At 38.1% G+C, this 25,092-nt stretch overlaps 2 protein-coding genes across 5 annotated transcripts in view; one reads left to right on the top strand and one right to left on the bottom strand.

The window, feature by feature from the left end:
• The window catches only part of DSG4 (desmoglein 4), a 30,028-nt gene extending 27,487 nt beyond the window's left edge, over positions 1 to 2,541 (top strand). The window contains 1 exon segment of the mRNA XM_030336996.1: positions 1,774 to 2,541. Coding sequence (XP_030192856.1) covers positions 1,774 to 2,541 — 768 coding nt within the window.
• The window catches only part of DSC1 (desmocollin 1), a 360,764-nt gene that overhangs the window by 277,536 nt on the left and 58,136 nt on the right, over positions 1 to 25,092 (bottom strand). The window lies entirely within an intron of this gene.

Here is a 25,092-nt window from a genome sequence, read left to right as displayed (position 1 = left end):
CATAGGCATTGGGTTGGCCTGAAAGGGTGGCACAAAGGGTAAATAAATCCCCTGTGAATCCCTAGTTAGTATGTTTATTTCATTTAATAGCAATCCATTTCATCTCATATTTCAACTAGCCTGTTTTATTCCGTATATGGTAATACATGAGTTATTACCTGCTATTAACAACAACAACAAAAAATGTTAAGGATGTTGTTGTAAATGTAAGCTATTCCTTAAAATTGGTGATTACAAATACCATCACATGAACAGTATTGATTATTTAGATGAGTGATAGATATCACTAAGTACATCCAACAAATGGGCACAAATTATGTGTCATAGAAATGTCATAGAAATTATATTTAATGAATCATTCATAAAATTCACACTAACATTAAAAGAGCCTTACCATTAATGTCCTTTGATTTTTCAAAATTTTTCCTTTGATTACAGTTGGTGCCTGATACATTAAATCTCAGGGTTTGTAAGTTCGAGCCCCACATCGCGCTCTGCACTAACAATGCAGGAGTCTACTTAGGATTCTTTCCCTCTCTCTGCCCCTCTCCCACTCTCTCTCTCTCAAAACAAACAAACAAACAAAAAACCCAAAAACAAACAAACAAAAAACTTTAAAAAAATGGCACTAGGTTTCAGAGGTGGTGAGATGCAGCCTCTCCCCCTACAAGATAAAACCTCTGCAGAACGTACAGTGTTTCTTTTCTGCCATGTTTTACACCACCACCCTCCACCCCCACAGCCAACTTGTGCCCCGGCAAGGGGGATTATCCTTTTACCGAGGTGTCACTTGAAAATATTAAGCGGCATGTTTATGGTAATGCCAAACTCATGAATAATTGCTTTCAAGACTTAAAACCATCCATTTCTAATGGTAGAATTTAGAGTCTCGCATAGACCAGAGGGTAAGCAGCACGATGTAGGGTAAAAAGGATAGTTGGATTTGAGGTAGCATTCTATGATTATTTGAGTCTGGAGCATGCCATTCACTCTCTCTGGGCTTTCAGTTACCTTATTTATGAAACAGAGAGGGGATAAGATTATGTCAGGCCCCGTAGGATTTCACGGAACCCAACAAGAGCCATAGCAGCTGGAGGAGAGCAGCCACCTCATCGTCTTCCCACAGAGAAGTTCCCTTTCATTAGTTCTATATACAGGGCTCCTACCTAGCATTACATTCAAAGGGTCCATCATTAAAAATAATTTGAAAATCACAGTAGATAACCTTTTAGTGCCTTCTTCCTGTTAACCTAACTCCAAAGACATCTTGGCTCTCTTTGCTTCGGTCATGTAAAACCACTGAACATTTGGACATAAGTGTCTGAAGCTTAAAGATACTGACATCTTTATACATGCTTTTATTCCAAGTTGATCAAATATCTCTCTCCTTAAAGAAATAACATGTTGAACATAACTAAATATATTTTGTTATTTCTAGACCCCTCAGAAACAAAAGACTATAAATCCAAAAAGTTAAAACATTGTCTGACAAATTCAGATTGCCAAAATCTGAATAAAATGCAGAAACTATTATTTGTTAGCTTTCAAATAAGAGCAGTTCACATTGATTCAGATTCTATACACCATTAGTGCCCTCTGATCTCCTTTAAAAATTCCAATTATTTAGAAACACAGCGAAAAATCGTCAGTGTTTTTTTCAGTTCATTCCATTATAATCTTCTCAGATCAGACATCTCTAAAGCATTGTTGTTATTCTTTGGTTATTTTAAAGGAAAAGTAACTTTTAACTTCCTGTTTTCCCTCTAATTTTAGAAAGCGTATGCTTATGCAGATGAAGATGAATGTCGGCCTGCAAACGACTGCTTGCTCATTTATGACCACGAGGGAGTAGGGTCTCCTGTTGGCTCCATTGGTTGTTGCAGTTGGATTGTGGATGATTTAGATGAAAGCTACATGGAAACTTTAGACCCAAAATTTAGGACTCTGGCTGAAATCTGCTTAGACACAGAAATTGAACCATTTCCTTCACAGCAGGCCTGTATACCTATCAGTACTGACCTGCCTTTGCTGGGGCCTAATTATTTTGTTAATGAATCTTCAGGAATGACCCTCTCAGAAGCTGAATTCCAGGCAGAAATGGCAATACCGGAACCCATGATCCACGGGGATATCGTAGTGACAGAGACTTATACAACAGCTGACCCATGTGTGCAACCCACAACAATTGTTTTCGATCCTCAGCTTGCACCCAATGTTGTAGTGACCGAAACAGTAATGGCACCTGTCTATGATGTTCAAGGGAATATCTGCATACCTGCTGAGTTAGCCAACACGCACAATGTAATCTATGCCGAGAGAGTGCTGTCTAGTCCTGGTATGCCTGACACGAGCAACGGTAGCATGACTGATGGCTGTATGGGGCCTGTAATGAGTGGCAGTATTTTGGTAGGGCCAGAAATTCAAGTGACACAAATGATGAGTCCCAACATTCACGTAAGTCAAACCACTGGCTCCACATCTCCAATGACATCTCGACACAGAGTAACACGATATAGTAACATACATTACTCCCAACAGTAAGTGCTTTTGGTCAGTATTCTATATGGACACCTTGCACCTAGTGATCACCAACATATCCATCAAAGATGTATAATGTATTATATTTAACATTTTAGCAGCCGACAAATATTTGAACATTCTAAGATCAATGCCACTCTCTGAATATATCTTTGGGGCGGGGGGAGAATATGGCTAAGCACTTTAGATAAGCCTTTTGTAATTCTTTCTGGTTTTAAATAATGTGCCAAAAAACTTAAAGAAAATGTTTTATATCCTTCGATACCGTCTAATAAATAGCACATAACTCATAAGGTGAATCTTAGAGGTCTTCAGCCCATAGGACTGGTCATGTAAACCAGGATGCTCTTGTTCTTGGAGGTTGCAAAAGAAATCTTGCCTGCATTTGCCAGGAAATACCTTTAGAGAAATATTTCTATTAAAAATGTTTAACTGAAAAAGTGAATGAAGTATACATTTCTGAAAGAAGATTTAAGAGGAAAATAGAACATCTATCATTAGACATCTGAAGTCATTTGTTCGGTTTCTCAAGATATGCAATATTTAGGGCATGGTTAATATAATACAGGGAAAGTGTTTGCCAGCTGAATGCACCACTGAAAATGGTTCACCGAAAAGAATTATATATAGATAGATAGATAGATATGCATATATACATAAATCAATATGGATGAATGTGTATCGCACTTTATTGATTTATATCAGTAACTGTAAAATAATTTATGATAGTCAAAAGAATTATGACAATGATGGAGTATAAACAGTTCTTAGGGAAAGTATTAGAGTATTTCCTTCGTAAGGGGAATGTTTTCTCTATTCTTGCTAATTATGTCAAAAAACCATATGAAATATGGTTTACTCGGTTTCAGTGACCTGAGTCATAGAGCTTTCATGTGGCAATCAGATAGTCTCCAAAGCACCTCTGTAGTCATGCACGTATTCAACAATATTTACTTAGAAGCTATTATGTGTGGAGTGTTGTTGGTCTTGTCTCCGTGAATATATAGGGGAAGAAGACAAACATGATTTCTCACTTCACAGAACTTCTAACTCATTTCTAGACTTAAAACCCTGGGGATACAGCTTTGGGTTCCTACCAAGAATAAGTAACAAAATATTTAAGTCCACTACCAAGTTGTGTTTCTCTGTTTAACATTGCTGCTTCTGCGGAATGAATGAAATGGAAACACTTGCACAGATTGCTACTCCTTGTAGGTATAAAGTGGGCTTGTGAAAGAGAGATTCTAGCAAGATAGTTTTATTTAATTCTGTAAAATATGTAAACTGTATAGTGGTAACTATAATGTGACCAGTAAGACAATGTAAATGAAATAAACTTATTGTCAGGGCTTATTCCTTTTGGAAGGAAATAACCGCATTGCTTCTTGATTTGTTCCTTTATAACTAAAACTACTGTAGAATTTGGAGCATCACACATAACCTCTTGCCCAATTCTCTTATTTGACAGAAGAGGAATCTAGAACTAGAGAGGTAAAATGACCACAACCTGCTAGTTGTGGTACAAAACCTTGAAGCCATTGCTTGGGCATTCTGGCCAGTGTTTCAATGTTATAACTTCATCAGACACGGAGAGGATCTAGTTTGGTCTGTTGCAGGGTCTTTGCTATTTCCTACTTGGAAGAAAAACTATCTCTCAAAAAAAAAAAAAATGGGTTTTGTGAAGTTTAAATGCTGAATGGCTAGAACGGTATAATGCCAGAAGGTTATTTACATGTTTTCTCATCTTTTCCAAATCACGTGTGTTACCGGTTGTTATAGTCATTCTTTACCGTAGTTATTCACAACCAAGATTCTGCTACATTTCATAACTCTATAATTTGACGAATCCATAGGGTAGCCAAGGAGCATCAGTACCGTGGTCATTTTAATAGTCCCAGCCACGTAACATCTCGCATGCACTCAGTCCTGTGGCATATCCTGATGTGGATATTCTGCTTTTGAACTGTGCATGTTATTGGGACAATAATTTTTTAAATTATGAAAAAAACTAGTGAATAATTAAATGTAAGGTGCTAACAGTAATAAAACTGAAAATACTTTAAGACTGAGAAATTAAGAAAATAGTACTAAGCATAAGAATTTCACTGAAATCTCTTGTGAGACGGGTAAGAAAATTTCTTTGTGAACTTTTCCTTCCATCAATACACAAAGATTTAAGGGTGCTTCCAAAAGAGAAAACGTACATCTGGTGGATGTTTTCCCTTATACTATTCATGGAAACAAGACCAGAACCATTTCATTTTCTCTTTTAACATTATCAGTGAGGAGAACTCCATCATTCCAAGACGGTCAGTATCACTCATATATGACTTAAATCTCTGAAATTGGTATATTTTTAAAATATCAAACAAAACAGAAAGTGGAAAGCAAGATTTCCCCTTCACTGCTGAAGAGCTAGGATACTGATTTATCTAGGAGATAAAGCTGATATAGCATTTATTTTAAGGTTTGAAAATGAACCCAGAAGCCCAAGAAATGAGATTTAATGAATAAATATAATAATGTATAATTTCAGTCATATCTCTTACCCTATGCAATTACCTGTAGGGAAAGCATTCAAATGCATAAATGGGTTCTCTCAGAAAAGTCTTGTTAGGTGAAGGGAGAGGAAGACATTAAGAAGACAGAGTATTTATAACCTTGTTTCCAAAAAAAAAATTATTTAAAAAAATTTCCTCTTTTGGATTAGATATTTCTGATTGCAATGTATTCCTGAATGTAATAGTGTTTTATATATTTCTTCAATAAAAAATATGTGATAAGGAAAGAAACATTTCATTTTCTCTTTGGTGCATGTAGTGTTCTACATGCAAACATACATCCAGAAAACCTTTTTCCCATTGTGTTACTAGGTGATTATCATCTCTATCATGATGTATATAATACAGGAGCATGGATTCATTTGTAAAATGAAATTCAGAATAATTCATTTACTCACCAATGGTAAAATTTCTCAGTAAAATCATTATTTTCTTAGTAGATGCTCACTATAAACGTTAGTTTAGTCAACAGGTCAACTGAATAAATTCCAGAAATTGCTCTAAACATTGTATGCATTACAGAATTAAATATCCTCTTTTCCCACTGGACTTAAATTCAGTAAAATTATCATTATTGTTCCTCTTTTACCAGAGGTACTAATTTCTGTTGAAGTAAGAAAAGAATAATTAATTTCAATAAGGGGAATTAAGGAAGGCTCCTTGAAGATGGTGGGATCTGGGCTAGGCCAAATAGAATATCATCTGACAGAGATTCCAAAGGCATAAAAACTAAAAACAGCATATTCAAAGAATATTAAGTGGTCAAATTAAACATAATAAAAAAACATCTGAAACAAAATAGGCATTATAAAATTATTTCATAGTCAGCCATTTTATATGATGTTTACTATACCAATTACTCAGAATATATTAGCCTATTGAATTCTTAAAACCACACCACGCGGTATGACTGATATCCACGTCATACATGAGGACACTAAAGCAAAAAGAATTTCTTATTTTTATGTTAGAGCTTAAGTGAGTAGCAGGATTAAGATTCAAACCCAGGATGGCCTACTCTTATTATTTTTTTTTAATTTTTTAATGTTTATTTATTTTTGACAGAGAGAGACAGAGCGTGAGACAGGAGGGGCAGAGAGAGAGGGACACACATAATCTGAAGCAGTCTCCAGGGTCCAAGCTGTCAGCACAAAGCCAGACACAGGGCTCGAACTCACGAACTACGAGATCATGACCTGAGCTAAAGTCGAACGCTTAACTGACTGAGCCACCCAGGCGTCCCAGGCCTACTCTTGTTCTTAATCTTCGAATTCTTTTGACCTAATTCTGAAAGGATATGTGAGAAAGGCACATGGTAAAGAATCTTAAATCCCATTAGGGGTTTGGTTTTAACTTGGTATAAAATGAGAAACAAATGAAATTTTGTGTGCTGGTAAATGGTCAAATGGTGTTATTTTATGAGATGACACTGGGGCAGCCATCAGGAGTCCTCATGATAGTTGGTGTGTTGTTGATTACAGAGATGCCCTTGAGGCCAGATTACTGAGGCAGAGAGCCTAGGATCTTATGAAAAGGCAACATTCCAAGGTGAGCCTGGTGGCTCTAAAGTGTCAGAGATCCTCTTGGACGACCACTGCAATGAGCAGGTATATGTTGGGTGGTCTAAAGTGACCGCAATCAGGGGCACCTGGGTGGCTCATACAGTTGGACATTTGACTTTGGATTTCAGCTCAGGTCATGATTTCACAGTTCGTGGGATCGAGCCCTGTGTCAGACTCTATGCTGACAGTGAAGAACCTGCTTGGGATTCTCTCCCTCTCTCTTTCTCTGCCCCTCCCCTGCTCATGCTGCTCCTCTCTCTCTCTCTCTCTCTCTCATAAATAAACCTAAAAATTTTTTTAATATTTAAAAAAATTTTTTTTCAATGTTTATTTATTTTTGAGACAGGGAGAGACAGAACACGAGCAGGGAGGGGTAAAGAGAGGGAGACACAGAATCTGAAGCAGGCTCCAGGCTCCATGCTGTCAGTGCAGAGCCCAATGTGGGACTTGAACTCACAAGCCATGAGATCATGACCTGAGCCGAAGTCGGAGGCTTAACTGACTGAACTACCCAGGCACCCCAGTTAATATTTAAAGTGACTCCAAAGTTTTTCTACACTGAATGCCTTTTACTTTTTTTTTTTTTTTTAACTTTAAGTGAGGTGCATGGACTATTTTCAGTTTCTAGAATAGGGCATGCTTTTTCATACCTCTGTCACTCTGCCCCTCCCTGGTTCTTTTACCTGGAGCCCTCTTCACTCTCCTCATCTAAGTAGCTTGTTTCTCCTTACCCTTCAACACTCACCTCAAGCATTGCCACTTCTTGGGAGTATTTCCTGATATCTCTTTCACAGCCCCAACCTGCTGGCTTAGCTAAGTCTCCTTTACTCCCACCAGCAACACGCTATTTGTCCTATGCCTATCAGCCTGTGAGGGCCTTGAGAACAAGGGCACTGCTTTTCTCCAGGATTAACAGAATGTCTAGGACACAGCATGCACTCATTAATCTTAGAAGTGAAGAAAATGAGGTTAGAGTGGGAGAGAGCCAAAGCATAAGAGACTCTTAAAAACTGAGAACAAACTGAGGGGCATTGAAGAGGGCATCTTTTGGGATGAGCACTGGGTGTTGTATGGAAACCAATTTGACAATAAATTTCATATATATATATATATATATATATATATATATATATAAAAGAGAAGTGAAGAATATAGTCCAATTCTCTCAGGCATCTAAAAGGAAATGTCTGCAATTCAACAACATTGCCTCTTGATAGCAGCCCTTTGAATGATCTTTGAAATGCTTGTGTAAATGCCACTCTTAGCAAGAAAATGCAAGTATATAACTCACAAAGACAGTTAATTTCAGGAGAAATTTACCTTTTGCAGAAAAAGTAATAAAGCTATTGAAAACCTCATGTGCTTTTTGAAAGAAGCTATGTTATAGCTGAATAAAATAAATGTTAAAATGTTACAGAGAAAGAGATTTTAGGCAGGATAAATACTTCAGAAGAAAGTTAAAATTTCTGAAACTTTGAGAGGCTGCTGATAATAAGGTTACCTTCATTAGAGCAATTGATTGTGGGTTTTTTTCTCTTTCAAAACCATGTATTCCATGTAAGTTTGGTAACAAAATGTGTGTGTGTGTGTGTGTGTGTATGTGTGTAAGTCATAGAGTATACAGCCAGAAAAATAGAGTTCCTAATATTAAGATAAAGGTTCTTAACTTTTCATCAAAACAACCATGAACATCAAATAAATGAACCCTAAAAATTGCACTTATTTGTTACATGGAAAATAACTCATTCCCAAAAAAACTCATTTACTGTCACTAAATATGGTATAACTTCTTGAACATTGCAATGTTCCAATGGTTGTTACAATATTTTAAACATGGACTAAATATGAAGCACAGGTAATGAAAATTAATTTGCTAAGACAAGTTCTTTAAATTCTATTTCAACTTGTTGGAAATGACAGTAAGACTGAAGAAACAATTCACATTGGGAAGGGATCCCTGGCAGGGGGGTGCTGGTGCTTTTGTGGATTGCTAAGAAAGTAAATAAACAAAAGATTGTGAGTGTCTTATCATTTTAAAAAATAATAAAGGAAAAGGCAATGAAACCCTATTAATTACACATATAAATTCTCCTTTACAGACAGAGATAGCAATTGTGGGAACCTGAACTGCCGGCCGGCAGGCAGGCAGGCAGGCATCCTGTGCTACCACAAAGTACTTGTTCATCAGCTCCTGTGTGGGTGAAACCGTGCACAGAAAGGCAACATAAAGGTGCCAATATATAATGTGGATAAAGTAGGTTGAATCAAAGTGGAACAAATGAAAACTGAGGAAAACCTGTATTTACTGTTGTTGGCATAAAAGACCGACTCTCAGCATTGAAAAGTGTTTCTCAAAAAGAGGGCCACACTTAGGTTAGGAATCCACAGAGCTGAGTTTCTCTGTGATTAGCAAGATGACTAAGTCAAAGGTAAGAGAGATGCTGACTGTGTGCTTAACGGGGAGGCAGTGAATATGTGTGGTGAGTGATGGTGAGGTGTTGGTACAAAAGTCATAGCGCATGCATGTGATCAGCATAACCACTGGTTGACTGGGGAGACTTCATTACACATTTGAATACACGGGAGGCACTGACTGGGTGGGGACTTTGGTATCAGTGAGACATGAGCCACCAGGTGTGAGAAACATGAAACTAGAGAGGTGTTGTAAAGAGAGAAGAATAAAAAACCAAATGTTTCTTTATTATCATATGCAAGCCATTATGCTAGTTGATTTTCAAACATATTCTTATTTAATCCACCTATGATCTTCCTTTATAGATGGAGAAAATTAAGAGAAAGAAAAGTTACGGGAACACCATGACTTCATTCCAGAGCTCATTCATTCATTCATTCAATGATGTTTGATCATTTCACTATTTACCTGTGAGCTAACTGCTAGGAGCAGAGAGGTGAACTAAGGTCCTTGACACCAAGGACCTCACAATTCAATACAGGAAGAAGTAAAGAGTTAAAATGCAGTATGACAAGTGTTACCCAGGGTAATAAATAAGATTGGGGGCACCCAGCTGAGTGGAACTGGGAAAAGCTTCTCAGCAGTGGCCTTTCACCTGAGTCTGGAAGGACCCATGGGAAACAGCCAGATGAAGAAATGGGAAGGGCACGCTAGAATGGGAGAGAAACAGAGAAACAGGGGACATGGAAAAAGAGATGAGCTCCTCTGAAAACTGGAAGTAATCTGGTAAGGCTGGAGAGAAGTTTGTAGGGACAACAAGTCAGAAGCCTAAAATGTATGACATGCTAAGGATTTCTTATTTTTATCTTAAAGAAAACCACAGAAATATTTAAAGGAGAACACCGAATTTGAAATCACTTGTGTTTCCTTCACTGTGAAGAAGCTCTTTATCTTGATGAGATCCCAATAGTTCATTTTTGCTTTTGTTTCCTTTGCCTCTGGAGACGTGTTGAGTAAGAAGCTGCTGCAACCAAGGTCAAAGACATTGCTATCTGTCGTCTCCTCTAGGACTTTGACGAATTCCTGTCTTATGTTTATGTCTTTCATCTACTTTGAGTTCATTTTTGTGTATGGTATAAGAAAGTGGTCCAGGTTCATTCTTCTGCATGTTGCTGTCCAGTTTTCCCTACACCATTTGCTGATTGGATGCTATTTCCTGCTTTGTCAAAAATTAGTTGGCCATATGTATGTGGGTCCATTTCTGGGTTCTCTGTTCTGTTCCACTGATCTGAGTGTCTGTTTTCGTGCCACTACCATATTGTCTTGATGAGTAAAACTTTGTAATGTAGTTTGAAGTCTGGAATTGGGATGCCTCCAGCTTTGATTTTCTTTTTCAACATTACCTTGGTTATTCGGGGTCATTTCTGGTTCCGTACAAATTTTAGAATTGTTTTTTCTAGCTCTGTGAAGAATGCTTGTATTATTTTGACAGAGACTGCATTAAATGTGTAGATGGCTTCGGGTACTATCAAAATTTTAACAATATTTGTTCTTCCAATCCATGAGCATGGAAATGTTTTTTCATTTCTTCGTGTTTTCTTCAATTTGTTCCATAGGCTTTCTATAGTTTAAAGCATAAAGGTCTTTTTACCTCTTTGGTTAGGTTTATTCCTAGGTATTCTTTGGGTTTCAGTGCAGTTGTAAATGAGATTGATTCCTTGATTTCTCTTTCTGCTGCTTCATTATTGGTGTATAGAAATACAACTGATTTCTGTATGTTGATTTTATATCCTGTGACTTTGCTGAATTCATGGATCAATTCTAGCAGTTTTTTGGTGGAGTCTTTCAGGTTTTCCACATAGAGTATCATGTCATTTGTGAAGAGTGAAAGTTTGATTTCTTCCTTGCTAATTTGGATAACTTTTCTTTCTTTCTTTCTTTCTTGCTTTCTTGCTTTCTTGCTTTCTTGCTTTCTTGCTTTCTTGCTTTCTTGCTTTCTTCTTTTTTTGTCTGATTGCTGAGGTTTGGACTTCCAGTACTATGTTGAACAATAGTGGTAAGAGTGGACATCCCTGTCATGTTCCGGACATTAGGAGAAAGCTCTCAGTTTTTCCTCATTAAGGAATATTACTCAGCGATCAAAAAGAATGAAATCTTGCCATTTGCAACAATGTGGATGAAACTAGAGTGTATTATGCTAAGTGAAATAAGTCAGTCAGAGGAAGACAAACATATGACTTCACTCATATGTGGAATTTAACAAACACAACAGATGAAGATAGAGGAAGGGAAGTAAAAATAAGGTAAAAACAGAGAGGTAGGCAAACCATAAGAGACTCTTAAACACAGAAGACAAACTGAGAGTTGCTGGAGGGGAGGTGGGCAGGGGGATGAGCTAAATGGGTAATGGGCATTAAGGAGGGCACTTGTTGGGATGAGCACTGGGTGTTCTACATGAGAGATGAATCACTGGGTTCTACTCCTGAAACCAATACTACACTGTAGGTTAACTAATTTGAATTTAAATATTTTTTTTTTGAAAAAAGAAAAAGAAATCACTTGTGAACTTTGCTCTAGTACAGATCAAAGGGCACAATGAGGCTGTTAATAGGAGATCAATGAGGAAGCTATTTCAATGAACCAAGACAGTGAGAGAATGACTGGAGTTTCATCCACTCATCATAATCCTTGGGATAATGGACCAATTAACTGCCCGTATTAACAGCCTCTATCACAAAACCATATTATAATTGTGTATCTCACATCATCAACAAATGGTGACAACCAGCTATGCCAGCCATGTCCCAAAGATGGCACTGCAACCTCAAGCCATCAAGCCCAGTGCATGCCCTTGAAACAGGTGTCTCCCGGGAGGACTGTCTGCTAAAGGAGCAGAATATGGATACTAAGGCCCAAACTTTCATCTCAAGAACAAAATGCTTTCTACATTTATAAGGGAGAGAAATGAAAAATTTGAAATAGGTCAGTGTTAAGATTTTAAGGTTTTTCTTGTTTTTGTTTGTTTGTTTTGCTATTAGTGCAGCTTTCATTATTTTCTACGATAAAATTAGGGTATAGCTATTGTAGAAAATTTAGGAAATACAAAAAGATAATGGAAATCATATACAATTACCCAGAGACAACCTCTGCTAGCACCATGATAGTTTTCCTTTCAGTTAACGTTTCCCCAGCTCTACCCTTCAGCTGACAGGTTAATGCCCAAGAAACCCAAACTCGTGACTCTTAAACCTAGCTTCTATATCCTTTCTCTACAGTCTTACTGCATCTCATTTTATTCTTTTTTTAATTTTTTTAATGTTGATTTGTTTTTGAGAGAGACAGAGACCACAGTGGGGGAAGGGCAGAGAGAGAGGGAGACACAGAATCAGAAGCAGGCTCCAGGCTCCGAGCTGTCAGCACAGAGCCCAACACAGGGCTCGAACCCACGAGCTGTGAGATCATGACCTGAGACGAAGTCAGTTGCTCAACCGACTGAGCCACCCAGGTGCCCCCACTGCGTCTCATTTTAAAGTTGAGATTATGATATATAAAATCTCATGCCTACTTTATATTTAAAATTCTTTATGAAAGTATTTTAAGGGATATTTCATGCCATGAATGAGCGCTGAGGTTTCTTCCACTCTTTTCATATTGTAAATAATGATGTGGAACTTTACATGCATTTTACATTATTTCCATTGGAATTTAAATTTCTACAAACTTATGCACTTAAGAAACTGTATATTATGGGGCACCTAGGTGGCTCAGTCGGTTAAGCAGTCAACTTCGGCTCAGGTCATGATCTCCCATCTCATGGGTTCTAGTCCCACATTGGACTCTGTGCTGACAGCTCAGAGCCTGGAGCCTACTTCAGATTCTGTATCTCCCTCTCTCTCTGCCCCACTCCTGTTCACACTCTTGTCTCTCTCTCTCTCTCTCTCTCTCTCTCTCTCTCTCTCTTTCTCTCTCTCTAAAATAAACATTAAAAACATTTTTATTTAAAAAATTAAAGAAACTGTATATTACAACACATTAACAAGATAGTCCTGAATGTTTGTAAAAATACCTTATACACCAAAGTGCAATATTCACAGCCATAGTATATATTGTTCAACTTCTGAAGTTCCAGTTTCCTTTCCAGTACTGTGACAGAGACCATGGATCCAAGAAATGTATCACATTATTATGATACATATTCATTTGTAAGGATGCCAGCATTATAGAAGAATATTTAGATAGATACTCCCCGCTATCAAGGCTTAAATTTCACCAGGTTATTTTTGATGGCCCTAGAACTTACTCATTTTTCTCGAGTGAAGGCAATGTATCTATGTCGTCAGCCCTGATCTATGTATAATGTAATTCTAGAACGAAAATTATATGCTATAATTTTCTAAGAAAGTACCAAATTACCATCTAACAATTTGAACACTGAAAAAAAAATCTCTCCTCCCAAAAGACTATGAGAAAACCTAAACTACAATGCCACACTGGCATCTCCAAAGTACCACCTGTCAGCTGGTTGAAAGAACTAGGTTCACCATCCACCAAGAAAGATCCTTAGATTTAAATATGTGCTTTAGAGGAAAAAAACTGTTCCCAGCAAAGATAAAGCATGATCTGACATGATGATTGTAGATCCCATCCTGAGATGACACTTATTGCTTGTCTGTCTTCTTAATGTCAAAAAAAATTGAGATTCTTACACTGTCCGGAATACATTAAACTATGACTAATCTTCCACAATGTGTGGATTTCAAGTACTAGCTTGTTCCTGATCTTCTCCATTTCCATAGTTTCAAACCAATGCTGCTCACCCACCTCCTGTAACTTAGGGAATTTACATTCTCTGTTTCACCTGCACTGAGATATTGGCAGGAGACAAGCTACCATGACAAACGATGTTGAAAAACTAAGATACGATGTTTTGTGTTAACCCTTGACCAGAGAGAATGGAAGATCTGGGCATGGAGGGAACATTCAGCTTATACAGTAACCACTTTAACAACAATTACAAACAAACCTCCCCCTCAAACATATATCACAAGCTAATAAGATTCATGAACTCTTGCTGATGGGTGTTATCTATTCAACAACAGCATAATCTTCACAACATGGCTAGAGCCAAGAGCTTCCACTGACTGCTAAAATTGAGCAGTACCTTAGGACCATATCACACAGCAAGTGCTACAAAAAATCAAGTGGAACCTTAACACTTTTCCACCACCCCAATTCATAAAATGTATCATTGAAAAATAAGTGATTATCTAAAGAAACGGAAAGGAAAAATCCATTACCATATTCTGGTAACCAACTGGTTTAAGTACTTAGTGTCTTCCCTCAATCTTCAGATCTTCTGATGGTAGACTTGCTTTCTGTTGGGAGGAAGCAAGCAGGAGAATCTGAAAGAGGGAGCAGTTCTTTAGTGGAACAGGAGGAAACAGGACACCTACCCTCCTGTAATTCAAGCCTCTCCCAGTCTCTCACCAAGTCAACAGTGCCTTTCTGCCCTACACCATGGGCTACTTCAGAAAGGAAAACCCAGAAGGTCAAGAAGGCAGCACACTCCTCTAGGATTCCTCTTTCCCCTAGAGAGCAGAAGAAAGGGAAGGGAGAAAAGACTACAGAAAATCCCACTGGTTTAGGAATGATGGTTTACATGGAATCAAAAGGGGTGTCCTTTCTCTGAAATAAGGGTGTGTTCAGTTCATTGCATGTTTTGGCAACTTATTTGTTAAGTGCCCTCAGCTAAGACAGAAAAGCATGTAGCTCAACAGGAAAAAGGCTGAGAAGTGAAATCTGAAGTTGGAACCACTAAGCTCCATGACAGACTGATGAGCAGTGAATACATAAAAGAGAAAAACATCCATCCCATGGTCAACTGGAAAATCTGGCCAAAATAAAAACTGCTTTATAATGAGTTTTGTCATTTGAAGCAGTTGGCGATTCTTAGGGTTGGGTGCATAATTCATAGTAACCATACTTCCTGGATTTCCAGGACAGGTTCACAATTATTATCACCATCCCTTTCAGTCTTAACTTAAAATCATTTCCCTGTTATCCACTGACATATTCATTCTTCTTAGACAAGTTGAGTTTTAGAAAATACAGTCACCATTGTAGGTATTCATTAAATATTTGTCAATTTCACGTAACTAGTGAGTCATGTAAAATCCTTCACAACATGAAATGAATTAGTCATTTTCTTTCTTTGCCTATGTGCACACCCTGATTCAAGATTCCACCACTATTTCATTCATCTTTGTATCTCTAGGCTCAAACTGTGCCTGGTAGATATTACACACTCAATAATGCCATGGAATGAATACTTGTTTATTAAACTACCTTCTTCAATCAATTCTTAATATTGTTTTCAAAATTATCTCTTCTACTAGCTGTAGATTATAGGAGAATCCAGCTTTCTAAAAGAAAAATCATAAAATCAAAAAACATACATTTATAACTTACCAGGAGGTAAAAACAATTAGATATTCACCTTCTACCTATAAAGGCTTGCAGCTCTGAATAACTGTACTGAGAATTCACATTTAGGACAAATTCTTGGATAAGTCACTTAAATCTGTTTACCTTACTTGGCTTATTTGTAAAACTAGAGAATTGGATTATACCACTGTTTTTCTATGGTATATACTCCCTATGACACTATGGGTCATACTCCCTAATGATGGGTCATTAAGTCAATTTAGTATACCTGTCTAGATGAACATCTTTAATGGAATTAAACAGAACAAAAAGGAAAAGGAAATAGAGTACATCACACATAGTAAGAGTATGTGTGCATTGGTTGGTGACATACACCATATTTTTGACCATGGTTAAAAGACGTTTGAAAACTACTAGACTAGATCATCTTAAATGTCCTCAGGTTCTCAAATGCTGAAAAAGTTGCAAGAGAAATAAGAAGGGTTTTAGTGCTAGAAATGAGGAAGCTCAGAGCAATAGACAGGGGCAGTGCCTCTTAGAGCAGAGCAAAAGCAGTGCAAGTGAGAGATACCTTAGTGCCCTTGATATTATTTGCATCACATGAAAATAAGCCCTGGGTAGATCTTTTATATAGAATACCTCTTCCTGGAAAACACTGGGAAAACAAGGAAGTTATCAGATCCTGGAAGACTACAGAAGAATTTGTAAAAATGAGCACTTGATCCTTACCTACCATAGACCTATTATAACTATTACTAATGAAAGATAGTTCGTCTACGTGGAGAAAAGCCAGTGGGTTGTTGGTGCATCATATCTTCAATTAAATTGAACCTAGCAAACCCCACTGTGGGGAATAAGCTTATGAATTCCCCAAGCTTGCATCGATGGGTTAACAAGGCATAAAGAATTAGAAAGCCATAGGATGTACACACCCATGTTTGGGTAAACAAGATTGGGTAAACGGGACAAAGGTCCCCAGTATAGGACAAAGATACAGGAATAGAGAATCTCAAGATGAAAATATCCAAGATTAAGCAAACCGCACAAAGGCCCCCAGTATAGGCCAAAGGTATAGGAATAGGGAATCTCAGGATGAAAACATCCAAGATGAGGTAAACAAGATTAGGTATTCAGGGCAGAAATGCACCCCAACTTAATACAATAGCAGAAAGCTGCTTTCGCAGGAAGGAAGGACCAAAATAGGTAAACAGGAAAATGGGACTTTAGACCACAGCGGGGCAAAGTTGCCCAGAGCAGATCTAATTAGCAAAATAAAGGTGCCTTGTTGACCCTGAGGTAGCATGCTCTTTCTTATCCCCTAGACCAGTTCAGGTAAACAGAGGTAGCACCTCATGTTTGCTGTGAACAACCTTCCACCCAGCACCAGAATCTTGTTTTGTATTGACCCAAACCCCTAACGCTGTAAATCTCCAAGACCCCCTTTTTCCACGCCCATGAGTTAATGTTCATGGTTTCATCGTCTCTTTGTGTGTGTCCATCACACTTGTAAGCCTTCTGATCTTAATAAAAACAGAGCAAGGAGAAGCAAGAACCCTTACTTGGGGCTCTTGTCTCCTCTCGGATATTATAGCCTTTCTCGCATTTTCAATCCTGCATCCCACTCTTTTGCCGGACAAGAGAGAACTTCAGACCCAGAATCTACAACACCCCACTTTTGACAATCTTTGCTTTGATCTTCATCTTTTAGAGTATGAAATAGATGGCACTCTATAGATGTTGAGACATGTGCCCATGATCTCTGCTCAGTAGCAATTTATCATCCTAACCTAGATGCTGGGGATGTGTTTCTTGCCTAAACGTAGGCAATGGTAGGCAAGTCCCTTATCTCTCTGGATTTCATGGCTACCACCTTCAAAATGTGAGTTTCTGGAACAACATACGTCCCTGGGTATGAAATTGTATTAACTGCTCTTGCTTAACAAGATAATCCCTATTAGACACTAAATCTTTCTTAAAATGAGAGTGACCTGAGGCATTCCAGGCATTCTGTTCAAGAAGAAACCAATTCTGGAGGATCCTCTGTGAGTAAAACTACATGTATATAATCCCCAGGAGGTCTTCTGGTCAAGTGAGAACGTTGGGGATGAAGCCTCTTGGAGAGCAGTGAACTATTGTACCCTGAGCAATAAGTTTTCTGAAAAAACCTCCAGAATTCCTTGAGATTTTTGCTTCCCTTTCCCTGTGCTATCTTTCTGGATGTGCTAGGGGCTGGGAGCTAGGCTCAATGCATCCACTGCCCCCACCCTCACCAGACATACACAATAGCTTGCTTTTCTTCATGCTGTAGTGGAGTGGGGTTTAATAAAATTTAAAGGAACAGTAAGCAATTTTATTAGTTGGATCTTCCTTTTTGGCTGTTTCTTTAGTTGGCTCTTCTTGTAAGAGTGAGAAAACAATGCAGGGGTTTGTTCTAATGAAAAAAATACATAAAATTTCCTCTGATAAACAGACTAACACACATTTCAGAGCTACGTTCTGCCCAGAGGTTATGTAGAAGAGGGGAAAGAGAAAAGGGGGAAATAATGGAAAGAAAAGAAAGAATGGATAGTCAGAGAGAGGGGGAAAATCTAAAGAAGCAGGAGGGAGAAGGATTAGAAGGAGGGAAAGGAACAGGAAAGGAGAGAGTGGGCAGCATCCAGAGAGACAGGTTGGAGGAGGCACATATTCTGAAAAGGGATTTGGAGCCTGTCCTGGCTCACTAGCCCTAAGATGCCCGCTGTGCTCTGGAACCTGCCACACCTGCCCAACCTGATCTCTGACCTCACCGGGAAACCCACACAAGGGAGAGCAGAGGTAGCCCTTGTTCTAGGAGAGACAGTCATTTCCTGGTTTGGAGCCAATGAACTGACTAGTTGCCTGATCTGATTCCTATTCCTACTTTCTACTCCATTCCTGTTGTTGTTGTTGTTGTTGTTGTTGTTGTTGTTGTTGTTGTTCTTGTTGTTCTTCTTCTTCTTCTTCTTCTTCTTCTTCTTCTTCTTCTTCTTCTCCTTCTTCTCCTTCTTCTTCTCCTTCTCCTTCTTCTTCTTTTTCCTCCTCCTCTTCCCCTTCCCTTTCCCCATCGCCTTCTCCTTCTTCTTAGTGTTGTTCTCATGCCAATCCTAAATGCCAAACTCAGCTTTTATTTAGACTGCTTGTCCCTCTCACCTGACTTGGATTTCTGACTGCTAACATAACAAGAACTTTGTCAGACACTGAAATTTGCCTGCATCCCACAGCCTGACCTGGAATCTCTGAACCTCATCTTAGCTTATCCCCCAGGACTCCGTAATCTGTCCTTTCAAGGTAACATTCAGATGCATGATTCCCAGCCCACATTTTGCTGACTTTCAGTCCACTGATTTCATTTTATCTCAACAAATATTTATTGAGTATCTTCCATAAACAGACGAGGCACCGGGGCTACAAAGAGGAACAAGACACAGTTCCACCCTTGCGGACGCTACAGAATAGTAAGAGGCATCAACTCTTAAGCAAATACTTCGGCATAATCTTTAAGAAAGCTCTACCCAAGTGCTATGTATGGGCATGCAGACACAGAGCCCCAGCTAGTCTGGGAGGTCAGAGATGGTACCTGAAATACATAGGACAGGTTTTAGACAAAAATGTTTGGGTTGAATCTGACAAATGTTTAGATACAGTACACAAGGGATTAGAAATTCAAGGATAGGGAGACAAGTTTAACACAAGACCAACCCAAAAGTGGGACATTTTATAAGATAACTGGCTCAGCCTATTCAACAAATTAGTGCCATTTTAAAACAGTGGGGGATGCTGCTAGAGTAAAATAAACTTAAGGTGGAAATGCAGTCCTGAGTTAGATTCTAATTTGGAAAGATCACCTCTAAAAGCTTTTTTTTTTTTTTTTGGCTTACTTGAGGAAATTTGAATATGGACTGAGTATTAGAAAAGATAATGCTTATTGACATGGAAAGGCAGAGAACACATAGGCAAAAAGCAAGTGACAAAAAGCATGCACAATAAACTTAAAAATGGTGGGGGCATGTGAGTGGCTCAGTCGGTTCAGCATCCAACACTTGATCTCGGCTCAGGTCATGATCTCATGGTTCATGATTTCGAGCCCCACATTGGGCTCTGCTCTGACCGTGCAGAGTCTGCTTGTCTCTTTCTCCCCATCTCTCTCTCCCCCTCCTTCTCTTTCTCTCTCTTTCTCTCAAAATAAATAAACTTAAAAAGAAAGCATGTACAGCTGAATCTCCTTTTGTCTAAAACAAAAAATCAAATTTATGTAAATAGAAAAGTAAGTGGAAGAATTTCAAGCAGGAAAGGAAACTTATATTTACCTTCTACATACTTCTATGTTATGCTAGGAATTTGTTTACATCATTTGATTTTCCCAAACACCTGCAAAGAAAATGAAATTAGCCTCATTTTCCAAATGAGACATGTATTTGAAAGCTGTTAATAGAACTAATCTCTTGGTGGTCAAAATTTGGTGACTTGATTTTCTTTTTGCTTGCTTGTATTTTCTAACTTTCTACAATGTATGTTTACTACTTACATAATAATAAAAAGTTAGTTTTTTTTTATTAAGAAGAAAATGAAGACAAAATAGGCAAGTACAGTACCTTTCAACTTCTATGAAGTCACATCGCCTTATGTCCTTCTTTTTAGAGTCTTGGGGTTGTGGGAAAAGCATAAACTTTGAGGTCAGGCAGATCTGGTTCAAATCTCAGCTATAGTATTTAGGGTCTTGAAAACCTTACTGAGTTTTGGTTGTCTCTTCTGCAAAATGGGGTTAATAATATCTTCCTTGCAGGGTGTTTGGGTAAATAAAATAATTAAATAAACAATATAAAGAAAACAGTACCACATTTAAGCACATAGAGGGTACTCAGTAAATATCAGTTCCCCTGTTGCCTGAAATGAAAGTGTGTTTAGGTATTCAATGAGCTAGCTAGCCTCCTTAGGGATCCCTACTAGGTGCTGTTCATTCCCTACCAGGTCCTCCAGCTTTTATTTGGCTTTTCTGCTCAATCTGGAGCTAAACTAAGAATCACAATTCAGGAGTGCAAGATGGTTTAGCGTTGATCTGGCTGCATTTCAGGGATGAGAGACACAAAAACAACTTCCATGCTGTTCTGCCATCTTGGCCCCTCCCTTCAAGAATCACAATTCAATTCCTTTCATCTCTACCTCCTCATCCAATCATTCATCCATCCACTTACTTACTCAACAAGTGGCTATTGAGAGCCAAGCAGCAGACCAGAGGAGAAGCAGCCCCTGCCCTCTTGAAGCTTGTGGTCTAGACCTTGTGAAGAAGACCCACTCTCTTGAACTATGTGTTGTTTCCTGTATTACTTATATTAATTCAGGACTGCCTTGAATTGCAATGGAGTCACCCACCTGAGGCCAGCGCCTAGAGGCCCCACTGTCCACCCTTGTGAACCACTGAATGGAGATGCTGGCTCACAGCTGACTAGATGCTCCAAGAGTGTCCCCTTGGACTTGGTGATGAGGGCAGCTGCTCCCACTGTCATCTGCAAGGAGCTACCCACCTACTCCAGGCCAGACCCCCTCCCCCCCGCGACCAAGACACAAAGGATTACTTTTTTAAATCATTCGTGCTTCTAGAAATTGCCAATAAATCCCCGTGCAACTAGTAACATCACTTTTTTTTTTTTTTGTGATGCTCATTGCCAGAACGGCAATGCTCTCCCTCTATCTTCAGCATTAGGAATGTTATATCCAAAATAATTAAATATGCTATTTGGGCTTTTCATTTCAAATTGCTACTAAAAATAATGGTTTTCCTTATTTTTGCCCCATCTCTTTCAATTCAAGTGTACATCTTTACCAGTAACACCAGAAAAAAATGCACACAATTGGTCAATTCACCAACACCTTCAACAGCATGTGCATAGCTGATTCATGTGTTTTCAGACCACATTGTTCTTATTTAGGGCAAAACGCATGACTCAAAAAAATTCAATAATTCAGTATTTCATGCTAATTTTGTTACTAGACAAAGCCCTAAAATACTAATTATATATAACTCCTCATGTTTTTGGCCAGGTTTTTTTCTAAATGGTGTAAACATCAAATTGTAAAATCCCTACTTTCTTAATAGCTAATGCTTTGAAAGAAAAAATGTTAAACATATAATTAATCAAAATATTTTTAAGCAGTATGTTACATATTTTTTTAATTTGACATAAATTAACAAATGTGATGCTACGATACATTTTCAGTGCAGTTTTTTTACATTTTTTTCCTTAGCTTAATTATCCCTCCCACTCCTGGACAACAGTAGTAGTATTCTCTTGCATGAAAATCCATTCTAACAGCATAGTATTTGTGTGTCATATTTTTCCCTATGTTCAAATAATCATTTATAGTAATACGTATATACACACATACACACAGACATACACACATACACGTAACAATATTATACACACCATTTGATATCTTGCTGTTTTCTTACCTCATACAAACATCTCTAAGTCAATAGGTATATCTTTAATTAATCTTTTTATTGTCTGCAGAATATTCTACTTTCTGTATTCTATTTGTCTATTCCTAGAACACCCCATATTTGTTAAATTGTTAGGGAATCAACTTTAGTCACCTCCTTATATCAGAAGCAATTGAGAAATAAGGTAGAGGAGACACAGACACAAAAATACGTACCAGTTTTATTATTTGTAACAACGTAGATGTGGATGATGTGGTTGAAATGAGCAGTCATGATGAGTACCCTAATATTTACTCCAGAATTAAACTTACCCACCCTGTCACACACAACCCCCACCACCAGGACCAAAGGATGGAGCCTGCTCCTGTGAGCTTATAGCTAGGAAAAACAGAAAAGGTGTCTTGTCAATAGCTGGAAGTTTCTCCAAAAGAGGAAACCTGGCTGGAAAGTCAAGAGGTAGGAGCGGGCGGCAGGCTGAATCCATTGTGTATAATTCCTTTTCCCAAGTTCATTAATCAGATTATGTGTTCTGCACCCACAAATAGGAGTACAGGAGAGACGCAGAATAAGGTCAGCTTTCCTGTAGCTGAATCCCCCTCATATAAAAACATGAGTCCAGAAGCAAGAACTGCATCTAACAGTTGTTTTTTGGTAATAAAAGCAGTATTACAGTTATTTTTGATATTTGATAAGACAAGACCCTTCAATATTCTTCCTAATCATTCTCTCATTAGCTGTTGAAGACATATTTTCTACCATATGGACTTTAAGATTTTTTTTTGTGAACTCCTCTGTCTTTATCCATCACATAAACTAAGGATCAAGCCTGAGAACTGCATTAATTTTTTTTCTTTGAGAAAAAGACATTTTATAACTAATTCTTTTCATCCAGGAACATAATACTGTCTTTTCTTAGATCTTACTTTATGCCAATATTCTTTTGTGCATTCTTAAGAAAGTTTTTGCAGTTTCTAACTGAGACTGTGATTGGATTATTGACCTCATTTTACTTGCTAGATCCTTATTATTAAGGTAAAGAATAGTTACTTATTTATTCTAGAAAAACCCACCTTAAAATTTCTTTTTAAAAAAGTGCTATGGACAAATGTGTGGTAATAAATTTGAAAATACTGAAAGATACCATTCCCTCTCAAAATACAGTCCCCCCCCAAAAGTGGAAAGCCTCAACAGACCAACTGAATATTGAGGAACTTCAATATAGTGAAACTTGGAGTAATTTTCATACGAAGAAATCACTTCCTTCAAGTGTAGGCTAACCAACCCAAAGTATTATAAATTGCATCACTTCAAAGTCTAAAGAAATCAAAAGGTGTTTCGAGAATCTGTCAATCCCGACTTCACATCGGAGAATCAGAGATTAATGCTAAATCACCACGTTTCACAAGTTAGTCAGCATGCACAAACATCTATAAAATTGGCCTTGTGTCTAACACATCAAAAATGAAGCCCAAAGTGACTCATAGAATAAGTCAGAGTTTTCTCTACCTTTAATGTCTTTCAGTGTGTTCTTTCAGAAATAAGCATACACCACAGCTGCGCCAGCACTGGATCAAAGAACATAAATGCACACTGCAAAGATGCTTTGAGAAATGTTCAGCCTAAATGAACCCAAAGGAATCTTCGGAAAATTTACTAAAGGAAAGTAAATTGAAACGATGTTCAAAAAAGTTAATGTGATACAACATAAAAAAAAATAGGAAAAATTCTATAGGCTAAACATTTTTATGTAAGACATGGATTTATTACCAGCTCAGGTACTGGTAATACCTGATCCTCTTCTTAACGTCAGTGAATAGAATAATGGTGTTTATTCAAAGGAGGGTCAATTAGACATGCCCAAAACTGAAGAAAAAGCATGTTCATGTGTTTGTACTGAAAGTACAGTGCTTCCCTAAGTACTATGTGAACACAAAACTGATCCACATTATACTAAAGTTATTCTGCCCCAGAGAAATGGCAGCAAGAAAATAAACTTGAAGTTTCTGTTCTCTTTAATTAATCTTTTCAGAAGGTTTTGTAGCTCATCAGGACACCAGTTGTAAAATGCACAGTACACGAAGTTGTACAAGCTTTACAGGTTTTCCAAACTTTACTTGCAACTTACTAATCATAAAAGTATCAGTGCATGATGCTTCACTAGGTAAAAAGCTGGTGAGACATGAGTGTAGCAGAGAAATGCACTGACCCTGAAGAATAACAAGGCTGCTCATTTTTAGAAGCATCTCCCTTCCTTACCACACTAGAGCTAGTAGTTCTCAACTAGAGTCATTCCTGAAATCCTTGATCATTTTCTTAAATGTTCCATGCTGTTTTCAGATTCCATCTTTCTGCAGATTAGTGTCTGCAGCATAACTGGGAGCTTAGACGCAGTGTATCCATTTCCACTGGCAGTCACGCCCTGTGTGCGGCATGTGGCTCGGGAAGCTGGTGGAGCATTCCCCACATTTCTTCCCACAGGTGGAGTGGTGGGTTGACATTTCAGTTAGAACAATGACAATTTTTTCCCTCCTTAGGAATTACCAATAATACCGGTACAATTTAATTGCTAGAAAAACAAAACATACAGCTCCCATGATACTTAAAAATACTTGAGGACAGGGGCACCTGGATGGCTCAGTAGGTTAGGCATCCAACTTCAGCTCAGGTCATGATCTTGTGGTTCATGAGTTCTAGCCCCACATCAGGCTCTGTGCTGACAGCTAGGACCCTGGAGCCTGCTTCAGATTCTGTGTCTCCCTCTCTCTGCCCTTTCCCCACTCACACTCTGTGTGTGTGTCTTTCTCTCTCAAAAATAAACATTTAAAAAAATGTAATAAAAAAAATACTTGAGGACAAGGGACCCTGGGTGGGTGAGTCAGTTAAGCATCCAACTCTTGGTTTTGGCTCAGGTCATGATCAAGTCCCACATCGGGCTCTGCACTAGGCATGAAGCCTGCTAAGGATTCTCTCTCTATCCCCCTTAGCCCGTCTCCCCCACTCTCTCTCTCTAAAACAAAACAAAAATAAATAAATAAATAAAAATACTTGAGGACATATGTGAAATGTGCTATTTATCATCAAAAGGAAGATTAAAATATACAAATAAAGTGATCA

Source organism: Lynx canadensis, chromosome D3 (assembly GCF_007474595.2).
Source record: "Lynx canadensis isolate LIC74 chromosome D3, mLynCan4.pri.v2, whole genome shotgun sequence".
In the NCBI taxonomy this organism is placed as follows: Eukaryota; Metazoa; Chordata; class Mammalia; order Carnivora; family Felidae; genus Lynx; species Lynx canadensis.
The sequence above is the reverse complement of the archived record's forward strand: the minus strand, read 5'-3'. Positions and strand labels throughout refer to the sequence as shown.